This window comes from Bos javanicus, chromosome 23 (genome assembly GCF_032452875.1).
Source record: "Bos javanicus breed banteng chromosome 23, ARS-OSU_banteng_1.0, whole genome shotgun sequence".
In the NCBI taxonomy this organism is placed as follows: Eukaryota; Metazoa; Chordata; class Mammalia; order Artiodactyla; family Bovidae; genus Bos; species Bos javanicus.
In genome coordinates, this window is record NC_083890.1 from 8515353 (window position 1) to 8532141 (window position 16789).

At 44.1% G+C, this 16789-nt stretch overlaps 1 protein-coding gene across 2 annotated transcripts in view; it reads right to left on the bottom strand.

The window, feature by feature from the left end:
* Window positions 1-15124, bottom strand: part of NUDT3 (nudix hydrolase 3) — a 123307-nt gene extending 108183 nt beyond the window's left edge. Inside the window, exon 1 of one of the 2 annotated variants that reach the window (XM_061397958.1) lies at window positions 14705-15124. In XM_061397958.1, coding sequence (XP_061253942.1) covers window positions 14705-14803 — 99 coding nt within the window. In that variant the 5' untranslated portion in view covers window positions 14804-15124. The remainder of the gene's footprint in view (window positions 1-14704) is intronic. The other variant, XM_061397959.1, reaches the window with a different exon arrangement.
* Between the last annotated feature and the right edge of the window lie 1665 nt (window positions 15125-16789).

Below are 16789 nucleotides of genomic sequence, written 5' to 3' on the forward strand. Positions count from 1 at the left end.
TTTCTCCAGAAAGGAGAGGATGCTCTGAGGAAGGAGGAGCTGGCCAGAGATCCTAAATATAATAAACACCTACCCCTCTCTCCACAGACACCCACTTCCAAAATTATTCACAGAACGATGCAATATTAATCCATACTCTGATTTTCTGCCCGAAAAATCAATCCTTCAGGATACTCCGAATCCCTGCGCCACAGTCCCAAGTTCTTCTCCAGACGCTCTACTGTGAACACTGTTGCCTCAACGGCCCTTGGCCACTTCTGCTCAGTCTGACCACAGCATACTCTCCACAAGTCCCTGCTCAAGTCCTCTGCCCCAAGTCCTTCCAAGCCTCACACGTTCTCAAACCCAGAAGAATTCACCTCCCTTACTTTTTCTCCCACAGCACTATGCTGCTAAGTCGCTTCAGTCATGTCCCTCTGTGTGACCCCATAGATGGCAGCCCATGAGGCTGCCCCATCCGTGGGATTCTCCAGGCAAGAACACTGGAGTGGGTTGCCATTTCCTTCTCCAATGCATGAAAGTGAAAAGTCAAAGTGAAGTCGCTCAGTCGTGTCCGACTCTTAGCAACCCCATGGACTGCAGCCTACCAGGCTTCGCCATCCATGGGATTTTCCAGGTAAGAGTGCTGGAGTGGGGTGCCATTGCCTTCTCTGCCCACAGCACTATATTTGTACTTAAAAAAAAAAAGTTTTAGCATCAAAGCAGAGCAATTCACAGGGATTATTTTTTAAATAAATGTAAGTTGCCTCATTAGTTTTCTTTTATGCATTTAAAATAATTTCCTCAATATGCAGTAAAGTACGAATTTTTAATGGTACGTAGTACTTATATCATGAAATAAAAAATAACAGACAGATCTTGAAGGATTTTTCTGGTTCCAGTGGTAGTTCACAACTGGTAGGGTTCTCTGTTGACTTTTTCTGTTTTCAAGTCCATGGGAATGAGGAAGAATAATATCCTTTTTCCTCCCTCAGACACTAATTGGGTTGGTCTCCCCTCTTAATTTTCTTTTTCCCAGCACAGACTGGGGTGGGGGCAGAGCAGGGAGAGAGGGAGAGAATAAGAACTATCTGTATCCAGAGAAAGGCTTCTCTCTCCTTTTCTTCTGCCATATCAACGGTAGCTGCTCCATAGCAGATGGTCTGAGGAAGAAGGCAAGGTGGCGGGACACGTACAGTGTCACCGAGTACACTGTACACAGTCTGCCCTGTCCGCTGTCTCTCCTGACACTAAAACTGCCACAGACGATTAAACCATGGGAATCACTGAACTACACCATTTTAAGATCTACTTCAAATATCACACTTTACTGTAATTCCTGCCTTAGTTATCTAACTCCATACCAGACCCTATGAAAGTCGGGGCCTTATTCACTGAACACAGCACAGTGCCTAGCTGAATTAATAAGCAGACAACTGAGGTTCAGAAATTTCCCCAAACCACCTTCTTACTCCAATTTTCTCCAACCTCAAGTTGCAATGAAGTAGAAATTGCCTTTTTCTGGGTTATATATTTACATAGCTGACACTGAATACTGACTTGTGCCAGTCCCTGGACTAAGTGTTATATATAATAAATAATTTCACTTAACCTTCCCACAGTACAATGAAATAGGAGAAAATGAGGTATAAAGTAATTTGCTCAAGATCAGAGACTAGTGAGTGTAAGAGCCAGGGCTCCCTCCCTGACTGACTCCGGGGCCCAAGCTCTTCACTACCTCAGACATCAAACCTGAAACGCCACCCAAGGGGCCTGGGCAGCGCCTACGTGTCTGAAGTCCATCAGATCATTCTGACAGAGACACATCATGTTTCCAAAGTAAAGAGGTAATAACATTTTCATCTCCACAAAGAAATAGGTCCTCTCCCATTTTTCTTGAAACATGTAACCCTTTTTCTCTTCTTTCCATTTTTGAGAGAAATTTACAAGGGCACAAGAAACATTTCCCCCTAACTCTACCTTCAAAAGGGAAGAACATCTTAACCACCACAACAAATGGGAGCTGACCCTGGGCCCTGGTATCACAGAGATAAAGACAAGACTCCTTATTTGAAAATTTTCAATATTAGTTTGTTGGATACTAATATTTTTTAAATTCTTAATCATTTTGCAGGCCAAACACAGCCATGAGCCAACAGTCTGTGGTCCTCAAAATGTTTCAGGACAAACAGGCTTTCAAGGGCTATACATCCAGGCATGACCTTCCATGACCTACCCGGCCCAATGTCTTCCACCTGGAATATTTTCATCGGCTACCCAAATCCAACCAAGACATTCAGGTGTGGTGTCACACACCCCAAGCGACTGTCCCTAATATTCCACCTCATTTTCAGTCTCCTTCAAATTCCTCTCCTTCGCTTCTCTAATTTTACACTCTAATTTGCATCTTGCAACAGTTTAAAGCTCCTCAAGAGCTCAGATTCTGTATTCTACATGTCTTTTTTTTATTTTATATTTTAATTGGAGGATAATTACTTTACAGTATTGTGACGATTTCTGCCATACATCAACATGAATCAGCCACAAGTATACATACGTCACCTCCCTCTTAAACTTCCCTCCCACCTCCCTCCCCAACCCACCCCTCTAGGTTGTCACAGAGCTTTGGACTCCCCGTGTCATACAGCGAATTCCCACTGGCTATCTACTTTACATATGGTAATACATATGTTTCAGTGCTACTCTCTCAAATCATCCCACCTTCTCTCTCCCCTACTGTGTTACTCTACACAGCTTAAACCCCTCAGTTTGAAGTATTCTTTACAGACACCACAATTACTTCTGTACTTAAAAAAAAAAAAATCCTTTTGAAAGAAAAAGTCACTCAAGAGTGCCTAGCTGAAGAATGATACCAAGTTAGTTCCTTATTCATACCAATGAAAATACCATAGAAATATAGTTATTACATACAGAGACTAAATCATTTTACCAATAAAATCTAAAGGTTTCGTTTTACTATTAGTAAACGCAGTCTATCCAAACTACAAAATCTCCAGGGAAGAAATCACCATTGCAGTGAAACCCTGAGTCAGGGCTCAGCACATTCAATAAATGACGACTGAATATAAGTCTAGTAAACAAGTCATTTAGTAAACAAGCAACTAATCAAAAGTTCCAATTACCAAAAATATATTAGCTCATGGTATTCATTATAAAAAGTGTTTTACAAAGGCATATACTTTTCTTATGGCATATTTTACTAGGATTCTTAAATATTCCAAAAAAAATCACCACCATTCCTTTTTATAGGAGTAGCAGCACTGTATGTATGAGTTCCTATCCATTTCTGTTCATCATTCCTAAGCTGCTCTCATAAAGCAAATGAGAAGTGTTAAATAAGTCTTCCAGACAATTCTTTAAAAGGACTTTTTTCTTTCCTCTTTTACGAACAAAGAGATCAACTAACTATATACAAAGAAAGTCTACCTAAGGGATTATTTCTTTTTTATGTTTATAATACTCTTTTCTTTATAACATTTTGCTTCCACTTGCTTTAAATTTTTATTCTTTCTGTAATAAGCTTTTTCCTGGAGTAGAAATTCACTCTTTATCTCTTTTTGGAAGTGCTCACAAAATACCACAACATAAGATAATGCTTTACAACACTTGAGTTACTAATTTCCCATCTTAAAGGGGGTTAAAACCCATCCTGCACTGCCTACAATTTGTTTTATTAAGTGCATTTGGACAAAGCACACAAACACACATACTCTTCAGTTGAGTTCAGTCACTCAGTCGTGTCCGGCTCTTTGCGACCCCATGAATCGCAACACGCCAGGCCTCCCTGTCCATCACCAACTCCTGGAGTTCACTCAGACTCACGTCCATCTAGTCAGTGATGCCGTCCAGCCATCTCATCCTCTGTCGTCCCCTTCTCCTCTTGCCCCCAATCCCTCCTAGCATCAGAGTCTTTTCTGTGCCTCAGATACGTAACTAGACTCACAGGAACAGCCCGCTTCTGGTTAGCTGCACTAAGCAAGCAGCCGCAGAACACAACGTGAACAGTGAGACGTCAAAAAGAAAGTTTAAAAATCACTTCCTGTTTGTTTTGCCAATACTTTTGGTGCTCACATTTGAATATGGGTGTTTCATTCTAGTAATTTGTTTCTATTTCAAATTAAATCAGGTTACAGGGCAATCAGTCATACCTTCCCACACCCAGTTCTCCCTGTGAAGGAATGTTAGAAAGAGAGAGAGAGGTTAAAGGCCCGGTCTGTGAGAAGGGAAAAGAACAGTTTTCTTTCTTCCTGAGTAGGAAAAACCCAGCTCTTCCCTACTGTGCGCTTCTTCCCTGTGAGTCTCTACTGCTCACACAGAAGGCTTCTGATCACTAATGCTTGGCTCTGACGTCTAAGACTTCCAATCAGCAAATGTGTGTGGGGTTTTCCACACCAAGCCAAGTCTCTGCAATGCCAGCTGGGTGTCCCACAATTTAACTCAATTCTGCCACTATCCTCTCAGAGAAAGTGTCTACCTCGAGATCCCACAGGTTACGGTCTCAGTCCTACGAGACTGTCCCTGTCGCCCTTCAGATGGCAGTCCCCAGCACAGGTTATAACCTGTGCTTCTGACCAACCAGCTACAGATCAGAGGTGCCAATGACCCCTCTCCTTGGGTTCCTCCAGACCTCAGGGAAACACTTCCTTACATTTACAGTTAATGAAAGGACACAGGGGAACAGCCTGGTGAAGAAAGGTCCTGTCCGGTCAGAAGGGTCCTGCGTGCAGGAGGCTCTGCTCCCATGGAGTCTGGGCGCATCACCCTCCCCGTGTGGATGTGTCTGCCCACTGGAAGTTCTCCCAACCCCACAGAGGCTTCACCATATAGGCATGATCAAACATTTAACTCCATTTTCAGATTTTCTCCCTTCTCAAAAGAAGTGTGTGTTGGTGGGGGGGGGGGAAGGGGGAGGGGTTTGCTGAAAATTTCAAGCTTCAAATCATGGCTTGGTCTTTCTGGTGACCAGTTCTCATCCAAGAACCATTCAGGAGCCCACCCAGAGCTGCCTCGTTAGAAAAAGACACTCCTATCACACAGGTAATTACAAGTTTCAGGAGTCCTGTGTCAGGAACAGAAGTCAAGGACCAATATTAGAACAAGAGACACTCCTAGTGTTTTTGTCACTTTGGAAATTAGAAGAGTCTAAGGAGCTCTATGCCAGGAACCAGGAACAGAGATCAATATATACATTTTCTATCATCTCACAGTTTGTCTCAGGAGGAGCTGAAAAGCCACAACTCCACTCAGAATTCTCCCTCCTCCCCACTCCACAGCTGGGGACAAAGGGACACGGCTAAAGTGAACAGCTGCCTACCATACACCATCCTGAGAAGAAGAGACTATGGCTTAAAAGGTCAACTCTGAGTAGTCTAAAGAATGAGATTTCAGAAATCAGAAAATACACTCTGACCCACAGGACTGCTGAGCTGCTTTTAAGAAGCTTGAAGGGAAGTAGCTTCCATTTGACAGCACTCTCCGGACACACACAGCCCACTGACAACACATCCCCCTTTCGAAAGAGCTGATCTCTCTCTCTCTCTCTCTCTCTCACACACACACACACACAGAGACAACCACTCGATTCCTAGAAGTTCCCCACTCTAGAAGGATCCCTGGCATTTAAGGTAAACAAACCTCAATAAAACTAGGTAAGTATTCAAAAATCATAGGTATTCTAGTGGCCTGGGTTCAAATACATTTCTAGGAAAAACTGGCAAACTTTTGCTCTATTAAAAAATGTCCTCCGACCTTTTCCTTGCAATGCACTGCAGTACTGACTTGTATAAGCTAACTACCTGACTTGTGTGCAACAGCCTACTATACACACACACACGTGCACACAGAAAACCTCTGAAAGAAGAATCAAGAGTGAGAAACAGGGTGGCTAGAGAAGATGGGTGGGAAAGAGATCCACCTTTCACTCCATATCCTTTTCAAGTTTTGAATTTTGTACTGTGTGCATAGCGTTACCTATTCAAGGTAGTCTTTCTGAGTAAGTTACCCTAAAAAGAGTGTAAAGAAACTTTAGGGTCTCTACTTCACTCCTTTCAGACCTATCTCTTGAAAAGACTACAGTATTTTATCTCTACCTGTACAATACGTAAATACACTGGTATTTTTGCTTATTTACTGGTATTTACATCAGATGCTTCACAAAAGCAATGGCTTCCATTCTGTCTTGTTCATGACAGTATCCAATCTGGAAGTAGGCACTCAATAAAAGCTTGTAGGACAAATGAATAAATAAATGAATAAATCTAAGAATGAACACCTGGATTTCCCTGGTGGTACAGTGGATAAGAATCCGCCTGCCAGTGAAGGAGACATGGGTTCAATCCCTGGTTTGGGAAGACTCCACATGCCATGGAGCAACTAAGCCTAAGAGCCCCAACTACTAAAACCCGTGCGCCTAGAGCCCACCTGCGACGAGAGAAGCCCCCACAATGAGAAGCCCGCACACCTGAAAGAAGGGTAGCCCCCACTCTGCGACTAGAGAAAGCCCGCCTGCAGCAACAAGACCCAGTGCAACCAAGGGTTAACTGATTAATTTAAAAAATGAACACCTTTTCCTATTCAAAAGGTTAGGAAGAAAAAGCTTCAAAAAGGCTGGGAAAAAGACTGAACACTCTTGAGGATCTATGTTACCTCAGCACAAAAATTCTCAAAATGGATTCAAGTTTTCGTGAGTGTTCAGAGTATTTTACGCAGAAACTCAGGTGCATATGTTTTATTACTAAATTTTAAGTTTGAACTTTATTTCCAAATTCAACTCCTTATTCTTCTTTTATCCATATATTATCTTTTTTTGTCCATGATGGTTTCTTTGTTCTGTTTCATGTTAACCACCATCAACCAATCCTTTAGATTCAGCACCCATAAACGTTACACCTTGTTTCTATTACTCTGACCTACATCAAGACAAAAGTGATGATGACAGGAAAATTTTATGAGCATACCTACTAATCTTTATCTTCAAATTAACTACTTTAATATTCACAAAACTGCAGAATCCAAATTTGACATATGTTTGACAATGAACCACTATCAACAAGTCATTAAAACAGTATCACTACTTGATTATAGTTTGTTGGTGTGTTTATTTAATTGTTAATAAAACTTTCCCGGCTATCAGCAAAATGAAAATCCTTTTCCCTAGGCATCACTAGGGTTGGGGATCAGTACAGCATATCAAGTACCCAACACAAATCCTGTGAGATGGCACAGACTTTCAAGTTCAACATCTGAAAGAAATCCTAAATGTCCTATGATAGAACCATGCAAAGAGACTCTGAAAGGATTTACAACCAAATACACACACACCTTCTGTAAGCTGATACTCAAGAGTATCAGACACCTTGTCACTGGTGGTGGTTGGTTTAGCCGCGAAGTCATATACGACTCTTGTAACCCCATGGACTACAGCCTGCCAGGCTCCTCCACCCATGGGATTCTCCAGGCAAGAATACTGGAGTGGTTTGCCATTTCCTTCTCCAGGGGATCTTCCTGACCCAGGAATCGAACCCAGGTCTCCTACATCACAGGCAGATTTTTTACCGACTGAGCTACGAGGGAAGCCCACCTAGTCACAAAGGCTGGAAATAAAACAAGAGCTGGGAGACTTCTCTGAGACCTACCTATCAGCACTTTACTGGTAGACACTAGCATGTGGTATCTCTTGGTTATTTTCAGTTCCTCCACTAGACTGCAAGCTTCCTGAAAGTAGGGACTGCATGTTCACTCATTCATTCACTCACACAGTCAACAAATAATATTGAGCATCTACTACTATTCTAAGCACTGAGGACACAGGAGTGAATAAAAAAGATAAAAGAGACATATCCCTATCCTCAGGGACTAGCCTGAGATCAGGTGAGAGGAAACAGACAATACACAGAATGAATACACAGTATGTCTCGATGGTGATATGTGCTGCCAAGAAAAAAAGCGTTAACAGATGCACAACGGACTGCTGTTATCTTATACAGGGTGATCATTAAAGACCTGTCTGATCAATTTAACAAAGACCTCAGGTGAAGGAGGGAGCCACGGAGATACCACGGGGGAGAATCAGCACAGAAGCTAGAGGGCTGGAGAGTGGGGTGAGAGAGAGGGAGGGTCATGAGATGAGGTCAGAGCTATGGCAGGGGACCAGAGCACCAGAGCGCGGGTTTGCTGAGACAGACCACCACTGGAGCAGAGGAGTGACAGAATCTGACTTCTGTGTCAGAAGACTCACTCTACCACTGTAGCAGTGAGGACTAGAGGGGTAAGGGCACAAGTAGGGAGACCAGTCAGGAGGATAAAGTCATAATTCAGGCAAGAGGCAAGACGGGGTTAGGCCAAGATAGTGCAGTGGAGGGAATTCCCTGGCAGTCCTGTGGTTAGGATGCTGTCCTTCCACCGCAAGAGGCAGGGGTTCAATCCCTGGTTGGAGAACAAAGATCAAGCAAGCAGCGTGGCACAGAAAAAAAAAAGAAAAGTGTGCTGAAGGAGTAAATAAACAAATGTGTTCAAACAAGAGCCTTGCCTTTTGCTACTATTTCTATTACTGTTTCAACTAAAGCAGATACACAACACTCTATTTATTGAAAAAGGAGACTCACCCAAAAGCAAAAGATTAGGGCAAGAAGTAGAAAAGAATAATGAAGATCGCAGTACAATTTCAGACTAGAATCCACAACTTGGGAAGTCGGTATAAAAGGAGGTAATGGGAGAAACATCTAACTGACTAACTTGTGTTTACTAGGCAGGCACAAGGGAAAGCGTATGGGAATGCCCGCATGTGTGCGCACACGTACACACACACACACACACTCGCTCTCTCTCTCTCCCCCCTTCTCTCTCTCACACACACACACACACACACAAAGCCTCAGGAAAGATGCAGAAACACAAGGATCAGAAATGTGCAGTCAGCTGGATCCATGCACTCGTGGTGACTCCAGAACAGTCCCCGAGATACGCTACAAAAGGACTCCCCAACCGGCCTGGGCTCCACTGGAAGCTCTTCACCATGGTTCTCACCCCTGATGAGTGCCACCTGAGCCTTACTGCCCACTCTAGAGCCTGGGGGAAGGTCCTTTCACCTGCTCCCCTGGGGGCATTTTTACTGACAAACATTCAGGCTACCAGAGTCTCCACTCACTGAGGGTCTTCAATGTCGGTCATCCCCTCACCCAACCTAGTGAGCTCAAAGATCTGAAGAAATGAGAACCAGGAACCCCATGCCAAGAGAGGCAGGGCTCCTGATGGAAAAGCTCAACAAACAAAACTAAGACCTTTAAGAACAGTTTTGTTCTTTGTTTTTTAAAAGATATATATAGTGCTACACTCAATATGCCAGCAAATTTGGAAAACTCAGTAGTGGCCACAGGACTGGAAAAGGTCAGTTTTCATTCCAATCCCAAAGAAAGGCAATGCCAAAGAATGCTCAAACTACTGCACAATTGCACTCATCTCACATGCTAGTAAAGTAATGCTCAAAATTCTCCAAGCCAGGCTTCAGCAATACGTGAACCGTGAACTTCCTGATGTTCAATCTGGTTTTAGAAAAGGAAGAGGAACCAGAGATCAAATTGCCAACATCCACTGGATCATGGAAAAAGCAAAAGAGTTTCAGAAAAACATCTATTTCTGCTTTATTGACTATGCCAAAGCCTTTGACTGTGTGGATCACAATCAAATGTGGAAAATTCTGAAAGAAATGGGAATACCAGACCACCTGACCTGCCTCTTGAGAAATTTGTATGCAGGTCAGGAAGCAACAGTTAGAACTGAACATGGAATAACAGACTGGTTCCAAATAGGAAAAGGAGTACGTCAAGGCTGTATATTGTCACCCTGCTTATTTAACTTCTATGCAGAGTACATCATGAGAAACGCTGGACTGGAAGAAACACAAACTGGAATCAAGATTGCCGGGAGAAATATCAATAACCTCAGATATGCAGATGACACCACCCTTATGGCAGAAAGTGAAGAGGAACTCAAAAGCCTCTTGATGAAAGTGAAAGTGGAGAGTGAAAAAGTTGGCTTAAAGCTCAACATTCAGAAAATGAAGATCATGGCATCCAGTCCCATCACTTCTTGGGAAATAGATGGGGAAACAGTGTCAGACTTTATTTTTCTGGGCTCCAAATCACTGCAGATGGTGACTGCAGCCATGAAATTAAAAGACGCTTACTCCTTGGAAGGAAAGTTATGACCAGCCTAGATAGCATATTCAAAAGCAAAGACATTACTTTGCCAACAAAGGTTCATCTAGTCAAGGCTATGGTTTTTCCTGTGGTCATGTATGGATGTGAGAGTTGGACTGTGAAGAAGGCTGAGCGCTGAAGAATTGATGCTTTTGAACTGTGGTGTTGGAGAAGACTCTTGAGAGTCCCTTGCACTGCAAGGAGATCCAACCAGTCCATTCTGAAGGAGATCAGCCCTGGGATTTCTTTGGAAGGAATGATGCTAAAGCTGAAAGACCAGTACTTTGGCCACCTCGTGCAAAGAGCTGACTCATTGTAAAAGACTCTGATGCTGGGAGGGATTGGGGGCAAGAGGAGAGGGGGACGACAGAGGATGAGATGGCTGGATGGCATCACTGACTCGATGGACGTGAGTCTGAGTGAACTCTGAGAGTTGGTGATGGACAGGGAGGCCTGGCGTGCTGCGATTCATGAGGTCGCAAAGAGTCGGACACGACTGAGCGACTGATCTGATCTGATATATATATTTAATAAAAACAGTTTTAATGCACAAGGAAATCTGAGATGATCCAGTCAATACTTACCTTTCTGCCTCAGTAAAAAAGACCCCTGAGGAGCAACTTCAACTTTCCCAAGCACTGTGATGTCACCCCCATGTATAGTCAGTATCACTAGCCTTTCCAGGAGAGTATTTCACATTGCTAGATATTTCAACTGTCTAAAACGCCTGTGCCACACTCCCCTACCAGGCCAGGAAGGGCAGAGTACAAGCAAGCCCACCCCTAATATCTCTCCCTTTCTGTAATCAGAAAATGAAGAAAAGGAATGGGTGTAAGAGAGAAGATGTCACTGGAAGTGCTTTAGGAAGGCCCAGGGTGAATACCATGACAAAGATGAATGTCATAATACCCAATTTAGTGTAATAAAATCTTACTCAAGAAATATGTTTAAGTCTTCTGTAATGTTTATGATAAAATATTAATTGGAAAATATGGCAGATTAAAAATATAAACGCAGAAACTTTCCGGCAGTCCAGTGGTTAGGACTCCATGCTCCCACTTCAGGGGCACAGGTTCCATCCCAGGTCAGGGAACTAAGAATCCACCATGATGCACAGCTTAAATAAGTAAGTAAACAAAGTATATTTATTTGCTAATCTTTGTCAGTCACAACGTAGTCGGTCCATGTGGGTCTACTGCTGAAATGCAAGTTGTCTTTCATATACTATGCCCACCATGTGTGACCTGTATTTTTCAGCTCTAGATTTTAAGAAGAAAAACAAAAACCTGAAAACATTCATGAAGTGATCTATATGCAGAGTCTGTCTGGACTTTTAAGACTTCTTTTCCATCTTTTTTAGTTTTCTAATCCATATTAATTGAGCAGCAATTTTTTTTTTAGTAACTTGAAATTATTGGATCATTCCAAAGCATTTGAAATATTTTTCACAAAACCATTCTTTTTGAACTCAAATTTCACCAACTGACGTCATATTTAATTACACTGCACAATTACAATTTTCAGTGTATTACAACCAATATATACAGATATAGAGATAAATACAATGCATATATTACAAAAAAAATAAATAAATACAGGGATCAATACAACTGGTTGGGAGGCCACATGGTCTGGAACCTGTCAGGACCAGCAGCTCACAGAGTAGAATCAAGTGCACAGTGTATCAAGTGGTTAAAGCAGAGGCTGGGCAAGAGACTGTCCACTGTACATCAGGTGCACTGTAAGAAATGTTAACTATCACCAACGCCCCAACCTAAAGGTTTTAATTTATCAAAATGTCACCATAATTAGTAAAACATCTACGGAGGGAAATTTTCCTGCTACTGATGCTTGTTTATCAACAGGAAAAGCAGACAGAGATTTGAAGGAAAGAGAACTCATTTTCATCATGTTGTTGAGTCTGCCCCTCCAGGCTTCCTGCCTGCCTGTCTCCTTTGTAACTGTATCACAGAGCCTGACATTTAATGAGTGCTCAATAAAGCTGCTCAGTAAACTTGCTGAATATGTTCACACACCCCAACCTGGATCAGTATCTCAGCTGCTATCACTGCTGGCCTATAAATAAAATTTTCTGGGGCTGGAGAAATGGAATGCTAGAAGGTTTGACTCATGGTCTATTATCTGCTAATATTTCCATCTTTTTCTTTACATTGTAAGTATGTTTCTTAACACTGATTAAATTTATAAATCAGGATCCTATTCATACTTACATTATTATTGTTTTAATGCTAATATTGATAGTATCCTGTAAATTATTCTATCTTGACTAAAGCCATTAGTGCTCATTAAAAAATAAAATTGGGTTGAATGTCCTATTGCGTTTGAATTTCACATTCCCACAATGCGTGGCGGCTAATGCTTCCAGTTTCTGGCACTACTACTGAGAACATAAAAGTTCTCCTGGAACTAACAAATTACTTCCCTTCCAACACAATTATATAATCTGAGAATTGAATGGCACCCTAGAGATTATTCCGTGGTCCAAAATCCCTCCCAATTAAGGGTTCCAATCAAAAACCACTCAACTTTTTGGGACAACGAGGGATGTTTATCTTTACATCCCATGTTACAGAATGCTGCACCGATATAGTAGGCTCTTAATACATATTAAACAAATCTAAAACACACCCCTTTCATTAATTTTATTCTTCCTAGGCTTTAGCTGTATTATCTACTGAATCTGTAATTAAAGATTTGCATGAATCTTCTGCTTATTAACCAATGTTCAGAAAGAAATTCAGTAGAGGAAACTTCATGATCAGTCAAATGTTTTAACATCAATGCTGCTTGTACCGTTGCATAATAAGCCTTTAACAGAAAACAGAAAACCAAGTCTTCATTACTTTGCTTATGATCCATAAGGGGTTTCCAATTTATCCAAAATATTCACATGTTCTCAATTCCTTATGATTTATTTAACATGTAAAGTCTTGTCATTCATACAATTATATACCCTTCTACTTATAATTGGGGTTCCCACAGATTTAACCATATTACTGCAGTAAGACATGTTATTATGCTAATTAGTTTTCCCTCCAATTAACAGCCTGTGATCCCGTCTGATTTCCCACAATACGACATGATAATGGAGAGAACAAAGCCTCTGGGGCAGTAAACATCACCATTTTACTTTATGCAAGTATGTATCCCAAAACAGTACACAATTTACAGCAAGGCACTGCCTAGCAGCTATTACAATGCATCGGTTTTGAGTACTTTTACAATATACATTTCCAAATCTAGTTTCCTACTGTTTTGCTGAAAGGGAACACACAAAATCTCTCAACAGAACAATTACAGTGCTTTTATTAACTTTTTTTTTTCCCACGCAATAAATTTCCACTTCCTCCTAAATATCTCTGGACAGCAACTTCTGGCAACCCATCTGTCTTTCATCACAGCTTCTTTTCATAACTAACGGGTCAAGTTCTTTTCTCTCCATTTCAACACGATGTACTGTACTTGCAGCCCTGCCACGATAGCCCACTGCTGCATGCTGAAATACAGCATATTGAATTTCACTGTCCTTCATTGTTTCCAGTTTAACTGCCATTTTACCACCATACACACGAGAGGAATGCATTCCCACAGGCATCTTATGAATTTCCAAAGCAGCTATTCTTTGAGGATTTACAAAAAAACATTTGCCTTCTCTGAATTCCCTTTATTACCAGAGAAACGGCTTTGAGGAGTTTCGAGATTTTTTTTTATTATATGCAAAAAGAAACTGATTCTAAGCATTTCTATTTTGCAAGCAAATTTAATCCTAAAGATCTTCCTAGGGCAATGGAGGAATGTCCGGGCAAAGATTCTTAAAAGACCGATTTTGGCTTTCCCAATTAAAATGAAAAATTTTTCAACCCACAAAGATTATCTTATCAAATTGTCCTTTCTTCTCAGGCTTACACCATATGGGCTACCCAGCGCAGTGGAAAATAAACAACTGGCTTTGGCTTTTGCACAACGCCCTAAATCTTCCTAAAACTCCCCCCACCGCCTCGGGCTCCCAGACGTACATAATCCTCGGCAAACCCCGAACCTGCCAATGAAGTGGTTGCTTTCTCCGCCACAAAGGGCCGGCCCCGCGCCGCGTGCACGGCGGCTCCTGCACACACACATGTGCCGGGCTGGCCTGACACAAGCGCGGGGCTGCCCTCCCCGGACCCCAAGCCGCAGGCCCGGCCCGAACGCCGCGCGCTCTCCCCGGCCACCGCCTTCTGCCCTCCGCCCCTCTCTCCTCAGTGACAGGATGCCCGCTCGCGAGTGCCCGGCCGCGAGCTGCCGTCCCCGTCGGCCCGAACCTCAGACCCACTTCCCCTCCGCCCACCGTCCTCGTCCCTTTCCCCCTCGCCCTCGCCTCAGGAAATTTCGTCGGAACTTCACTCGGGCCGAACCGAGCGGCCGGGCCCGGGCCGCGCCCCCCACCCCGCGCCTCAGTCCGAGGTGACCACCGACCCCGGAGACCCCCGGCCGGCCCCGCGCCTCACCTCCTCCTCACTCTCGCTGCGGAAACACAGGCACGCGGCCCGCTTCTTGTAGCCGTCGCCGTCATAGGTGCGGGTCTGGTTCGACTTGAGCTTCATCATCCTCCGGGCCCGAGTTGGGGGGTGCGGCGCGGGTCTCGGGAGTCGAGGGTGGGGAGCCCGCTCCGGACGGCCGCGCGCGCGCGCGCGCCCCCGGCTCGGCCAAGGGAAGCAGGGAGGGGGAGCCGCTACTGCGCTACACGGCTCCGCCGCTGGCTCGCCGCGGCCGCCTCATTCCCCTCGGCCGAGGCCCCGCTCCGCCGCCGCCGTCACGGCTGCCGTCGCCGCCGCCGCCGCGGCCGCCGCCCCCTCTGCCGCCGCCACCCCCGACGACGACCGCGCCGCCATCTTGGGCGCGCTACGTCAGCGGCGTAAGGCCGCGCCGGCCTGCGGGACGGCCGCGCGCTCGCAGCGCCTGCCGCGTTCGGGAATCGCGCCCTCCCAGTCCGCGCGGCGTAAACGAGCGTCTGGGATGAGAGGGCGCCGCGGCTCGACGCAGCCACTACGCCAGTAGCGTAGGGGCGGGGACTGGGAGCCGCTCTAGGAGGAAGCGGAGGGGAAGAGGGTGCGGGTACTGGGCTTCCCCGCTCCGCTAAGGAGGCGGAAGCGAGAATTTGCCCAAGGTCACGCCGCCTGGTCCTTGGCCTTGCCCATCCATCAGGGAGCGAGTGAGAGAGAAGGTCTAGAGGTAAAAAGTAGGATGCAGTTAAACGTAATGGAGAGTGCAACCCGAGATGCCTGGAATTAAGCACTGCACAGAAACGGGGCAGAAGGTGGTGCGCATTGCATTGACATCCAGGATCTCTGACAAGTCTATGGGCTGGGTCATGTAGTTCACTGAAAGGACAGGTGTTTTATCTTACATCTCTTTATCGTGCAAAAAGGCAAATGCTTCATCTTTAGGTATACAGGAGGGCTAGAAAGGAGTGAGGAAGACAGTGTGCAAATCATAAGGCATCATCATTTGGGCAGTAAAAGAGGATATATTGTGGATGTCAAATAGATTCTCCAGGGAAGGACATACAGCCAGACGCCCTCCAGCAAGGTAGAAGGAGTGTGACTTGTGAAAGTTCTTAATAGCCCACACCGAAAGTAGTCCATGTGGATGCTCCGGAGGTTCTGAAAATCCTGTGTGGGATTTGTTTGTGAACTGCTTATTACCCTCCCCCGCCTTTTTTTTTTTTTTTTCTTTTTTTGAATTTGTATGTATTTAGCATAGTCCAACCCACTCCAGTGTTCTTGCCTGGAGAATCCCAGGGACGGGGAGCCTGGTGGGCTGCCGTCTATGGGGTCGCACAGAGTCGGACACGACTGAAATGACTTAGCAGCAGCAGCATAGTCCGAAAAGATCAGGATTTGAAGCCAAACAAACCTAAGTTGGAATTCATTTACATAATTTATACTCCTCTAAAATAGAAATAAATGCATTTGACACCTGGCACATAGTAGTCACACAATACATTGTAACTACAAACATACCTCGATTTATTTCACTTTGTTTTTGTCTTTTTACAAATTGACGGACTGTGGCAATCCTGCATTGAGCAACTTTTTTCCAACAGTATTTGCTCACTTGTCTCTGTGTCACATTTTGGTAATTCTTAAAATACTGCAAGTTTTTCATTATACTATGATCAGTGATCTTTGAAGTTACTGCCATAACTTGCTGAAGGCTCGGATGATGGTTTGCATTTTTTAGTGATGAGGTTTTTCCTTTTTTTGGTTGTAGTGGGTCTTCATTGCTGCTCACAGGCTTTCTCTAATTGCAGTTAGCAGGGGCTACTCTCATGTTGCAGAGCACAATGCTTCCCTGGTGGCTCAGATGGTAAAGAATCTGCCCGCAATGTGGGAGACCTGGGTTTGATGCTTGGGTTGGGAAGATCCCCTGGATAAGAGAATGGCTACTCACTCCAGTATTCTGGCCTGGAGAATTCCATGGACTGTATAGTCCATGAAGTCGCAAAGAGACACAACTGAATGACTTTCACTTTTTCTTGTTGCACAGCACAGGCTCTAGAGCTTGGGCTCAGTAGTTGTGGCTCATGGGCT